The 12009-nt window shown below is 43.9% G+C and overlaps 1 protein-coding gene across 2 annotated transcripts in view; it reads right to left on the reverse strand.

Annotated features, from left to right (window-relative positions):
• ADAMTSL1 (ADAMTS like 1) overlaps nt 1–12009 on the reverse strand; it is an 821320-nt gene that overhangs the window by 14690 nt on the left and 794621 nt on the right. For both annotated transcript variants that reach the window (XM_087822640.1, XM_087822641.1), the window contains 3 exons: nt 10919–11131; nt 9135–9315; nt 5958–6165 (listed from right to left, as the gene is read on the reverse strand). In XM_087822640.1, coding sequence (XP_087678766.1) covers nt 5958–6165; nt 9135–9315; nt 10919–11131 — 602 coding nt within the window. The remainder of the gene's footprint in view (nt 1–5957; nt 6166–9134; nt 9316–10918; nt 11132–12009) is intronic.

Genomic DNA, 12009 nt, shown 5'->3' on the forward strand with positions numbered 1-12009 from the left:
AATTTATTTACAACAAATGAGCCAAGAATATACAATGGGGAAATTACAGCCTCTTCAATAAGTGGTGCTAGGACAACTGGACAGCCACATGCAAAAGCATGGAACTGACCACTACCTTACATATGACAAAAATTAACTCAAAATGGGTAAAAGACTTGAACATAAGGCTGGAAACCATAAAACTCCTAGAAGAAAACACAGGCGATATCTCCTTAACATCAGTCTTAGCAATACTTTTTTTAAACTGACACCAAAAGCAAAGGCAACAGAAGGAAAAATAAACAAGGCAGACTACATAAAACTAAAAAGCTTCTGCACAGCAAAGGAAACCATCAAAAACCAAAAATGCAACGTATTTAATAGGGGAAAATACTTGCAAATCCTATATATGATAAAGGGTTAATATACAAAATACATAAGAAAACTCATACAACTCAGTAGCAAAGAACCCCAAAAATCCAATTTAAAAAGGGGTAGAGGATCGGAATAGATATTTCTTCGAAAGAAGAATTACAGATGGCCAACAGGTAAATGAAATGGTGCTCACCAATAATCAGGGAAATGAAATCCACAATGAACTATCACCTCACAGCTGGTAGAATGTCTTATAAAAAAGGTACGTGTTGGTGAGGGTGTGGAGAAAAGGGAGCCCTTTCCACAGTTTGTGGGAATGTAAACTGGTGCAGCCACTACAGAGAGCAGTATTAAGGTTTCTCAAAAAATTAAAAATAGAACTACTCTATGATCCAGCAGTTCCACTTCTGGATATTTATCTGGAAAAACTGAAAACACTAAACTCAAAAAGATACATGCACTCCCATATTCACTGCTGTGTAATTTACAGTAGCCCGAGATACGGAGACAAGCTAAGTGTCGATCACTGGATTAATGGATAAAGAAAGTGACACATACACACCCAGGACTATTACTCAGCATAAAATAAAGACATCTTGCCATTTACAACAACACATATGGACCTTGCGGGAATTATGCTAAGTGAAATAAGCCAGAGAAAGAAAGACAAATAGTGTATGATCTCACTTATATGGGGAATCTAAAAAAACCCAAAAAACCCCCCGAAACCCTCAAAAAATAGATTGGTGGTTTCCAGAGGTGGGGGTGAGTGTAGGCAAAATCAGTGAAGGGGGCCAAAAGTTATAAACTTCCAGTAAGAAAATAAATAAAGTCATGGAGAGGTAATGTACAGCTTGGGGACTATAGTTAATAATACTGTATTGTATATTCGTAGTGTATACTGTATGCTAAGAGTAGATCTTAAAAGTTCTCAGAAGAAAAAAATATTCTTTTGTAACTACGTATGGTGACAGATGTTAACTAGGCTTACTGTGGTGATCATTTCACAATGTATACAAATATTGAATCATTATGTTGTACACCTGAAACTAATATAATGTTATTGTCAATTATACCTCAATAAAAAAATCAGCATCCAAAACTTTACTCCAAACCTGCCATATCAGAATTAGCATTTTTAACAAGATTCACAGGTGATTTACATTAAAGCTTGAGACATATTTGCCTAGGGGGTTTTAGAAGAAATAACAGGGTGAGAGTATTGATGGGAAAGACCAATTTTTCTCTTTTAGAAAAAATAATTACTGAGAATGATCAATGTGCACTGTATGTCCCCTTGATTGACCTCAATGATACAATACAGAAATTTCTCCCATGTGTAGCCAGATCTGTTCCCAATTGTAATTTCACAAGCTGCCAATAAGTTAAGGGCCTAAAAGCAGAGCTGCCTTGGGCTGAACGAGAGCTATCAGAAGTGGACTTTTCCAGGTAAGAGAAAGATGATATCCCCCAAGGGTAGGAGCAAGGGGGAGCTCATGCCTCTTTGATTATAAAACACATAACATTAGGTCACTGGAAATAAGTGGGGGTTGGTAGAGGAGCCAAAAAGGAGCCTCTGGCCAAATGTGTTGATTGGTCTGCATTGAGCACTGTCCCGATTCACCTGGGACACAAATGGCTTATGGGTTACAAGTAAATTCTGTGGCCACATTTCCCTAAATAACATTTGATCTTCATTAGAGATGGCAGAGTGTACTAATTAGATAAGAAATTCCAAGTGAGTGTTCACCAAAGAACATCCCTCAGGGTGGGGATGGAGGGATATGAATGAAGCAATGTGTGGATAGCCAGTTCCAACAAGTTTTGAGTTGCTAACTGCCCCAAAGCATCCAGTCACATTAGTTCATACAGTAACACAAAGAATTAAGAGCCTTGTGTTTATTTTGGGTTGTCCCAGCTGGCCAAGCTTAGTGGTATGGTTCAGACAACAACCAATCAAACTATGCCTGACCAATCAGAATGATCATCCTACCAAGTAGCCCCATCTTCCAACAAACCACATTAGTTACCACACAATTGGTGGGTACCAGCTGATTATCAGTCCTGGAAGACAGCTCTCAGATGCTCAATAGGCCTCCAAACAGGTTTTGAACACAGTACACACATTCTAAACATTCTACCAGGTTGAAGATAGTGGCATAAGGGGACACTAAGCTTGCTCCCTCCCACTCCCTCCCAAGAACACATCACATGCACACCTATATTTAGAGCAGTTCCCCCTAAGAGCCAACTCTGAGCCAACTGAACAGCTTCTGTAAGCAAGAGAGACTGTATAGAGAAGTATGGGGAACTGTGAGAGTTCTCCGGAAGCTGAGGGAACACCTCAGGACCAGAGGAACTGCTGAGCACCATTGTTTGTTTCCCCTGCACATGGATGATGGGAAGGACCTCTAGCCAGGTTCTCTGGCAGACATGCAGGGTGCTACAGTGTGTCCACAGTCACCCCTCCTGGAGCTAGATCAGCAGAAACAGGAGGGCGCCACAGCATGCATACAAGAGGCCCCTCGAATCCAGAGACTGATCCAGCAGGTACAGCAGAGTGATGCTTCATGCACCCTCTGGGCTGCACATGCACACAGGACTACCCTTCCCCTAGAGAGTGCAGAGCTAGAAAAATGCTGTGATAACCACTAGCAGGGCTACCCTGTCCAGAGAAAGTGCAAAGATACTGGGGTGCTACTGTGTGTTCACGTGGTGCTGCCCTCCTGGAGAGAATGTGCTGCGGTACCCACGTGCAGGGCCGTCCCATGTGGAGTGAGTGGGGTGCTGCTGCGTGTGCATGCAGGGCTGCCCTGCTGGGAGAGAGCACAGAACTAGCAAAGGATAGATGTGCACACATACAAGCTGCCCCACTCAGAGAAAGGGTGCAGATAGTAGGGCACTTAGAGGTAAGCCCTGCACAGAGCAACCCTGCCCAGACCCTGCTCTGACAACAGACACTTAAAGCAACAGGGCACACTAGGCACTGAGCAGCCCCGTCTACACCAGGCAATGCCACCCAGATTAGAAGGACACGGAAGCACGCACACCAGGCTTCCTAGAGCCCACTCCTCCAGGCCAGGCAACCACCACATGTGCCTGCCCTGACTACAGCTGGCCCAACAAAACTACTTGACACACATCTACAAGGAAACCACTTTTTCACAACTGGGAGAGAGGGCTGTTCCATTCAACTCATAGGAACACATAAAGAAAGTCAAACAAAATGGGGAGATGGAAAAATATGTCCTAAATGAAGGAACTAGAAAAAACTCCAGAGAAACTCCCTAATGAAACGGAGATAAGCAATTTGCCTGATAAGGAAATCAAAGAACCCTGGCAGGTGGCTTGGCTGGAGCATTGTCCCATACACCAAAATGTTGCGTGTTCGATCCCTGGTTGGGGTGCGTACGGGAGGCAACCTATCAAGGTTTCTTTTTCTCTCCCTTTCTCTCTCTCTAAAAATAAAAACAAATCCTAGGCTGAGGATTAAAAAATAATAAAAGGAATTCAAAGAAACAGTCATAAGAATGCTCAACAAACGAGAGCAGAATAGAGGAACTCGGAGAGCATTTCAACGAAGAGAAAATGTAATAAAGAACCAATGAGAGATGAAGAATACAATAATTGAAAGAACACATTAGAAGGAATCGACAGAATATTAGTTAATACAGAAGAATGGATTAGAAGACAGTAGAAATCACCCAATCAGAAAAGGAAAATTAAAAAAAAATTAAAAATGAAGACAGTATAAAAGGTCTCTGGGATACATCAAGTGCCCTAACATTCATATTTTAGGAATCCAGACAGAGACGAGAGAGAGAAAGGGGCAGAGGAAATATTCGAAAAAATAATAGCTGAAAAGTTTCCTAATTTGGGGACATGGACAGACATCCAGGTCCAGGAAACACAGAGTTCCAAACAAGATGAACCCAAACAGACCCACACCAAGACATATTGTAATTAAAATGGTAAAAGTAGAGATAAAGAGACCATCTTAAAGGTAGCGAGAATGAAACAAGTCACAAGGGAAAACTCTCAAGGCTATTAGCTGATTTCTCAGAAGTAACTTTATAGGATAGAAGGGAGTGGCAGGAAATATTTAAAGAAAGAACTTTTACCACCTAGAATACTATATTTGGCAAGGTTTTCTTTCAAAATTGAAGGAAAGATAGCTTCCCAGACAAGCAAAAACTAAAGGGGTTCATAACTACTAAACCAGCCTTACAAAAAATGTTAAAGGATCTTTTTTATGCAGAAAAGACCATAACCAGAAATAAGAAAATACAGGAAAGAAAAAAAAACCTCACTGGTAAAGGCACATATACAATAATTACAGTGAATCAACCACTTAAAGAGCTAATATGAAGGTTAAAATACAATAGCAGCCAAATTAACTGATCTCACATATATGTGGAATCTAATGAACAAAATAAACTGATGAACAAAATAGATCCAGAGACATGGAAGCATGGAGCAGACTGAGGGATCTCAGAGGGAAGGGGGATGGGAAGAGAATTTATGTGCATATATGTGTAACCCATGGACAGACCATTGTGCCATGAAGGTCTGGGCGGGGGTAGGAATGGGGTGGAGTAGGTCAATGGGGCAAAAGGGGGACATCTGTAATGCTTTCGACAATAAAGATAATACAGTAAATAATTGGGATACACAAAACAAGATTTAAACATGATGTGCAAAATAAAGACTGGAGGGGTGTGTGTGAGAATGTAGTGCTTTTAGAACGCAATTGAACTTCAATGCCCATAAGCTTCAAACAGACTGTGGTAGGTACAGATGGATATGTCTGAACCTCACGGTAACCATAAGCCAAACAAAAAATACACTTGGAGAAAGAAATCCAATCAAAGCCCTAAAGCAAACCGACAAATCTAAAGGAAGGAAATCAAGAGCTGAATAAAGGAACAGAATAAAAATTAACAAAATGGCAGTGAGCGCACACCTATCAATAATTACTTCTAAATGCAAATGGACTAAATGACCCAATCAAAAGACACAGGGTGGCAGAATGAATAGAAAAAATGACCCATACACACTGCCTGCAAGAGACTCACTTCAGGTAGAAATGCACACACGGGCTGGCAGCGAAAAGATGGGAAAAGATATTATATGCCAATAGCAATGAAAAGAAAGCTGGGGTAGCAATACTCATACCGGGCCAAATAGATTTTAAAACAAAGAATGTAAACAGAAACGAAGAAAGACATTACATTGTTTAAAGGGGTCAATCCAAGAAGAGGCTGTAACAGTCGAAAATATCTATGCACCCCACACAGGGGCACCCAAGATAAATAAATGGGCATAAAGGCAGAAATTAACAGTAATAAGGTAATACGTAGGGACTTCACTACTCCGCTTACTTCAATGGACAGATCATCCAGACAGAAAATTAGTAAGAAAATAACGGCCGTAAGTGCCACATTAGACCAGTTTGACACTTGTGGAGCATTTCATCCCCTAACTGCAGATTATACAGTTTTCTCAGTGCACGTGGAACATACTCCAGGATCACACACTAGGCACTTCCTACTGTTGCAAGCATCAGCACCTTTAGATTTATCTTTCAGATAAAATCCTCTTACCTGGCCCCAGCTGGAGAAGGCCCATTCCACACAGAGCTGTTGGTTACAGGCCTGGGTGTCCACCGGCCTTTTGGCAAGCTGTGTGCACATGTCATTGGACACGGGAGTGGAGATCCCAGAGGCTTTCAGCTTCTGGCAGGTCACCCGGCGGGTCTGGATGCCTCCCCCACAGCTCCGGGTACAGGCGGACCAGGAGGTCACCATCCACCTGCGGACAGGAAAAGGAGTCAGGGCAGCTACGAAGGGTCAGCCTTGGGGAAAGGAACGATGCTGTATGCTTTCAGAAAAAGAGCCCCATACATCCCCAGGCTCTCGCCACACAGCTGATAATTTGGGGGCCATCGCCCTTTTTATAGTAGATATTGCAGTGATAGAGTGAAATGCCCTCCCCCCCAAAGAAATCTACATTAAATCCCTGGAACCCATGAATGTTACTTTATTTGGACAAAGGATCTTTGTGGATATAATTAGAGATTTTGAGATTATCCTACATTATCTGGATAGGCCTTAAATATCATCACAAGTATCCTTGTAAGAGAAAGGCAGAGGGAGATGCCACACAGAAGGGGAGGAGACAGTGTGACCACAGAGGCAGAAGGTGGAGTGATGTGGCCACAAGCCAAGGGATGCTCAGAGGCATCAGAAGCTGCAAGGGTCAAGGAATAGATTCTCCCCTAGAGCCTTTGGAGGGAATGCAACCCTACTGACACTTTAATTTTAGACTCCTGGGCTTCAAAACTGTGAGAATAAATTTCTGTTTTAAGCCACCATGTTTGTGATAATTTGTTACAGCAGTCACAGGAAACAAATACCCTTTGGAAATTGACTAAAAAGGTACATCTTGAAAGAATATTCTGAAGATCAGTTGCTTTAGCTTGACCCTGGCCCCCAAAGCTGTGAGCTTGCAGAAATAGTCTTGAGCTAGTTCCACTGCACTGTGGTCCTGGTACTTCGGAAAGGCACCCAGTGTGTAGCACAGCAGAGACAATTCCTGGGGAAGTCAGATCCAAACCTGTGTCACTTCCTGACCCAGGAGGTAATCTGGGTTTCACTTAAGCCCACATTTTGTCTGGTAGAACCCACTGTATTTTCTACCTCACCTTAACCCATGTCTCATCTGATTTTGTTTAATCCTCAGGAACATGCAAAATTCCCTCCAGCTTTCTGGAGCTACTTCCCATCTCTGTGAGTCACAGTCCACAGGTCTTCTACCTCTTAAAAGGCTGAAAGTAGTTCTCAGAATGCTAGGTTTCAACTGTGATTTGTACCCTTGGAAGTGCGACTGGCCAAGACAGTGAAAAATGGTTTTTCATAGAGCCCAGATGTCAACTGGGAAACTTTGAAATCCTTGGTCTATATACAAACATGGAGGGGCTCTCTTTGCATGTTTGCACCTTGGGATAATTCTCAAAGAGGAGAGGAAGTGGGGGCAGTTCTCAGGGAAAATAGTTAGAAAAGATGGTGCTTTCCAGCCATTTCACTCAAACTAGGGGCGGGGGGGGGGGGAGAAAGCATTCTTTGTTTTATTCTCTGAGAAAAAAATTATCTAAATGAAATGGTCCAATCTGGGTCAAAACAGGACAGCCCACAGCTATTCAAAAAAGATGACCAGGGCGGCGCTGTTTTTGTGTATGCAGGCAAGGCTGCTAAAGTGGCCAAGGTGGGGAAACCACACAAAGGTGAACCTGTGGCCACTTCCCAGTTCAGTGGTGCCACATCTGGCTCTCAGCAGAGGCAAGGAGCAGGGGCAGGGAGCAAATTCCTCCTGCGTCTGGATCTGTGATTTATTTAGTTTGGTAGAACTTCCCTGCTCCATTTGCCCTGGAGAGAGAGGACTGCGTGCAGAGCTCCAGCCCACAGAAGCAGAGCCACTGAGGAAGCAGGCGCGAGGTGTTTGAAAGCTCCTGGGGGCCCTGAAACCCAAGCAGACACAGCCATTATTTCATTTGCAGACATAAATGAGGCTGATTGACTCTGACCATCACCCCAGCAAATCAGAAAGTCCCTGGCATGTCCAAGACCTCTTCTTCATTTCACACAGCTTGGCAAGGGCAGTCTTCCAGTCTCTTATATCCCTGGTGAATGTCAGGCCTGTGTTTCAATCAACTTTTATTTCCAAATATACATTTCAGCAATTTTTCAGGAGCTGGGGTGAGGGGTTTGAGAGAGGAGAGGTACAGGCTATGTTACAGTTCAGGAAGGGTATAAAAGGACATTAATCATTCCCGTGGAAACCTTCCCGTCAGCAAGTCAAACTGCTGATATTAATGAGTGTGTTTCATATTTCATTGAGTCTCTCCTGGTTTCAGCTGCTCCTTATGACTCAGCTGGCAAAACACGAAGCGGTTGCCTAAGTGGTGTACGAAGTCCTACAGATAGGTAGGTAGTAAAGGGGCATTTCAGGGACCAGCCAAGTCTCCCCAGGTTCAGGGAGCCAGGCTGGTGCCAACTCTGAGCCCGTCCATCCATTATCCCTGCAGCTACTGACTGAAGCTGCGGTGGGCATGCTCAGTGGGACTCACGGCTCCTCAAAGCTCAGGAAGATGTGAGAGGCAGACTATGGGGGTCATTCTGGGCTCTGTAAGGGACCCTGATGCAGAAAGTGTATGTCCAACATTGAGGCAGCTATAGGAAATGGAGACATTTCAACGTAGCAGGATGCCACCCTTTGTGGAAAAGAGAATAAGGTTCCTTCAATGAACTTGAAGTACTGATGAGCACAAGTATTTAAAGTTAGAAGGGAAGGGTCAGGGTAGAGGCCAGTGATCCCCACCCCTCGGCACTCCAGCTGCACACAAGTTTCTTCTTCAGCCAGCCAGGTTCTCACTGCAGGATGGCAGCCCTCTCTTGCCAGCGCCTGGGATGGGCCTGCTCCCTGAACAGAGCCTTTCAGGCACTGGGGACGTCCGGGAAAGCCCTTCACTTGCTGAGAGCTGAGGGAACGAACAGGGCTGAGGGTGAGGGTCATCCTGAGGGACATTTTCTGCATGGTGCAGAGTCCTGACAAACCCAGGCCTATGGGAAAGCACAGCTCCTTGGAGGGCGGGCCTCCTCACCTGCACTCAAAGTCTCCCCCTGCATCATGCTAGACCAGGAAGGGCTGGTCACCAATGTGGCTCAAAGTCAGGCTCCTTATTGGGGCTTGGGCAGGCCCGAGCCAGCCTCTGCCACACTCACCGAGAAGGACAGTCTCTCCGGTTGCAGGGGACAGGATGCACAGCTGGGCGGACCTTCCCTACACAGTGAGCGGGGTTGACCTCTGTGCTGTTCAGGAGACACCTCAGGCGGGGCTGCTGAACACCCCTGTTACCACAGGAAGCCGAGCAGGTTGCCAGCCTGTCCACAGACCACCAGTAATCTGTCACAGGAAGAGGGGCAGAGGTGAAAAGCAGATAGCATCACTGCCTGTGCCCTATATTCCTTCTGAGCAGGGGGAGGGGGTGGGCGCTATGAACGACACTCTGCCCCTCCGTGGGCTCTATTCCAAGTGCATCTAGACAAGTTATGAGGTCTCCAGAGCCCTCAGTTGGCTCACCCATAAAATGAGCACAATAGCCCTTACATCAAGTTCCCATGAGGCCTGGATATAACGAGGGTAAAGAGCCTCGTTCAGTGCCTGGCACACAGAGAGTACTCAACCAGAGGCTGTACCTCTTAGTATTTTTAAACATACTTCCTAAAGTACTCCTTTTGACGGGCTCCCCAAAAAGTGACTTTATTTTTCAATAAGAGATATAAAAATATCAGAGATACTTAACAATCATATTTAAAAGTGCAGATTCAAGTTAGACTTTGAAGATGCTACAAAAAACCAGCCTATCCAGAGTCTTCAATTATGTGAGACACTGATGTCAGTGAGAAAGGCATTTTCTCTGCATTTTTCTATTTGGGGGGCTGGGCCTCACTGGTAGGAAAGCTGTTAAAATAACTGTGGGTCAGTAAACTGCGAGTGCTTATTTTCAGAGTTGTGTGTTACAAATCTTGCAGGTAGGCTCTGGTTTTCAGCAGAGAATGCCTGGCTGACAAGAAAATGCAATATTTACTTTCTTGTCCAGAAAGCCAGATGGCAGGGGAGGATGTTTAAGGGAAAAACCTACGTGCTCAGAGGTCTCCCTGTTGATGGGCCATATTGGCACAGAAGCCTGTCCCTTCTCACAGAATTCTCCATTTAGAATATATGGTAAAATTTTTCTTTCCCTAAAAGTGTCACATGTAGGCCACAGGTACAATGGCCTATGAAAAACTCAAAAGCCTCATTTAGTTTCTATAACAAGGCTAGTTTTGGCTCTTCTCCCACTGGTTTGGGCTTATTCATAACTTTCTGGGTACAGCAAATGCCAGGCCCTGCCCAAGGGCTTTCCGACCCACTGGTGTTCCTGGAAGTTGAATGCACTAGCCGCACAGGCTTCTCAGTCTGGTCTGTGACAGGGACGCAGGAAGCAAGCCTGGAGAGCACTCAGTGTGTGACTGCAGCTGAAGACTCCAGGGTTATGGGCAGGTATCGGGACCAGCCCTGACTCTCCAGGGCAGGAGGCAGTAGCCAAGCGGCTCGGATTATGACTTATTTTGGAACCAAACCAACAGAGATAATTTGCATTTTTCTTAACAGGCTATTTTACATGCACAAGTGTGTGTGTGTTTTCTTTACTAGTTCACCCAGCATAAAGGACACACATTGGACTTTGCTATATGGTGGTGTTCCCTTGGTCCCGAGCAGCAGAAACACTATGAGCTGAAAGGCTCACATATGAAAGCAGCACTGACTTCCCAGGTTCTGCTGCTGTGGGGCCTAGTGGCTCTTCTGAAGGGCCTCATGATGGAAAATGGTTCAGCATCAGTTTTCATGCTTCAGGAACCACCGGAGATCAGAAATCATTTCGTTTACCAGAGAATTAGATTCCCAGGGGGACTCACTTGACTTAGAAATAAGCGCAACACCTGAAGCCCAAAGGGTCTCTTACCCTGGACGATGAGAGAGGCCTTCTGCACGAGCACTCCTGCCTCATTCTGAGCAAGGCAGCTGAACTCCCCTTGAGACTCGCCACTTAGATTTGCAACCTGGAGAATTTGTCCTGCTGCCAAGATATGATGTGTCAATCCTGTGACAGTGGCAACCGACTGACCACCATGGAACCAGGTGATATTGGGGGTAGGGTGGCCTTTGATAGGGCAGCCTAGAAGGAGACCAGAGGAGAGGAGAGGTAAGCCATTGGTAAAGCCAAAAAGGGCATATTCCCGACAAGTTGTTTTAGTGTCTAGGTGGCTCTAGAGGCCATGTGTATATATGGTCCTCCCCACAGCATTTTTCTTACGCTTGCCATTCCCAAGCTAACAGAACGTGTTTTTATACTCTGGGATTGTCATAGAGTGACTATTATTCATTCGCTTAAGTAAAAATTCTTGGATTACACAAAATGCCTATTTCTACCTATGTCCCTGTACTGACTTAAAAAAAATAAAGTAATATTCACTCATTGAACATTTTTTTGGACTTAATTAGTTCCTACACCAATTTTATAATGAAAGAAATAATTTCTTCAAATGCAGTAAGTTGGAAAGAAATGCATACTATATAGTAATAATTAAGAATCAAACTTTAATTGCTAAAAGTCTAATATCTGCCTTCATTTTACTCTTTATATTATTTTCATGCCAAAAATTTTCAACAGAGACTAGGAAAACAACTTTAAATACTGATCTTATTTCTCTATAAGTCAAGAACCTTGGCTTTCAGACAACTCTTAGCAAGCCTGCATTGGACATGTACAATATTACACTTATTTACATAGTCATTGAACATATTTTGATACATTATAATTCTAAAATATTAAACTGAGATATATCTACTAAAGGCTTTGTAGCACAGAATTAATAAAATAAGCCAACTGAGGTTGTGAGACAAAACCTCATTTCCTCTAATTTCAGAGTACTTGCTGAATTTGCTGTTGCATTCTCAGCAACCTGGCTTCCATTGAAATTTACTTGAAAGTTTAAAACACATGATAAATCATTAAAAATTAAAAATACTGGATGCTTTCCTTCAGTTCAGTTA

This window comes from Miniopterus natalensis, chromosome 12, assembly GCF_054644295.1.
Source record: "Miniopterus natalensis isolate mMinNat1 chromosome 12, mMinNat1.hap1, whole genome shotgun sequence".
NCBI classification, from domain to species: Eukaryota; Metazoa; Chordata; class Mammalia; order Chiroptera; family Miniopteridae; genus Miniopterus; species Miniopterus natalensis.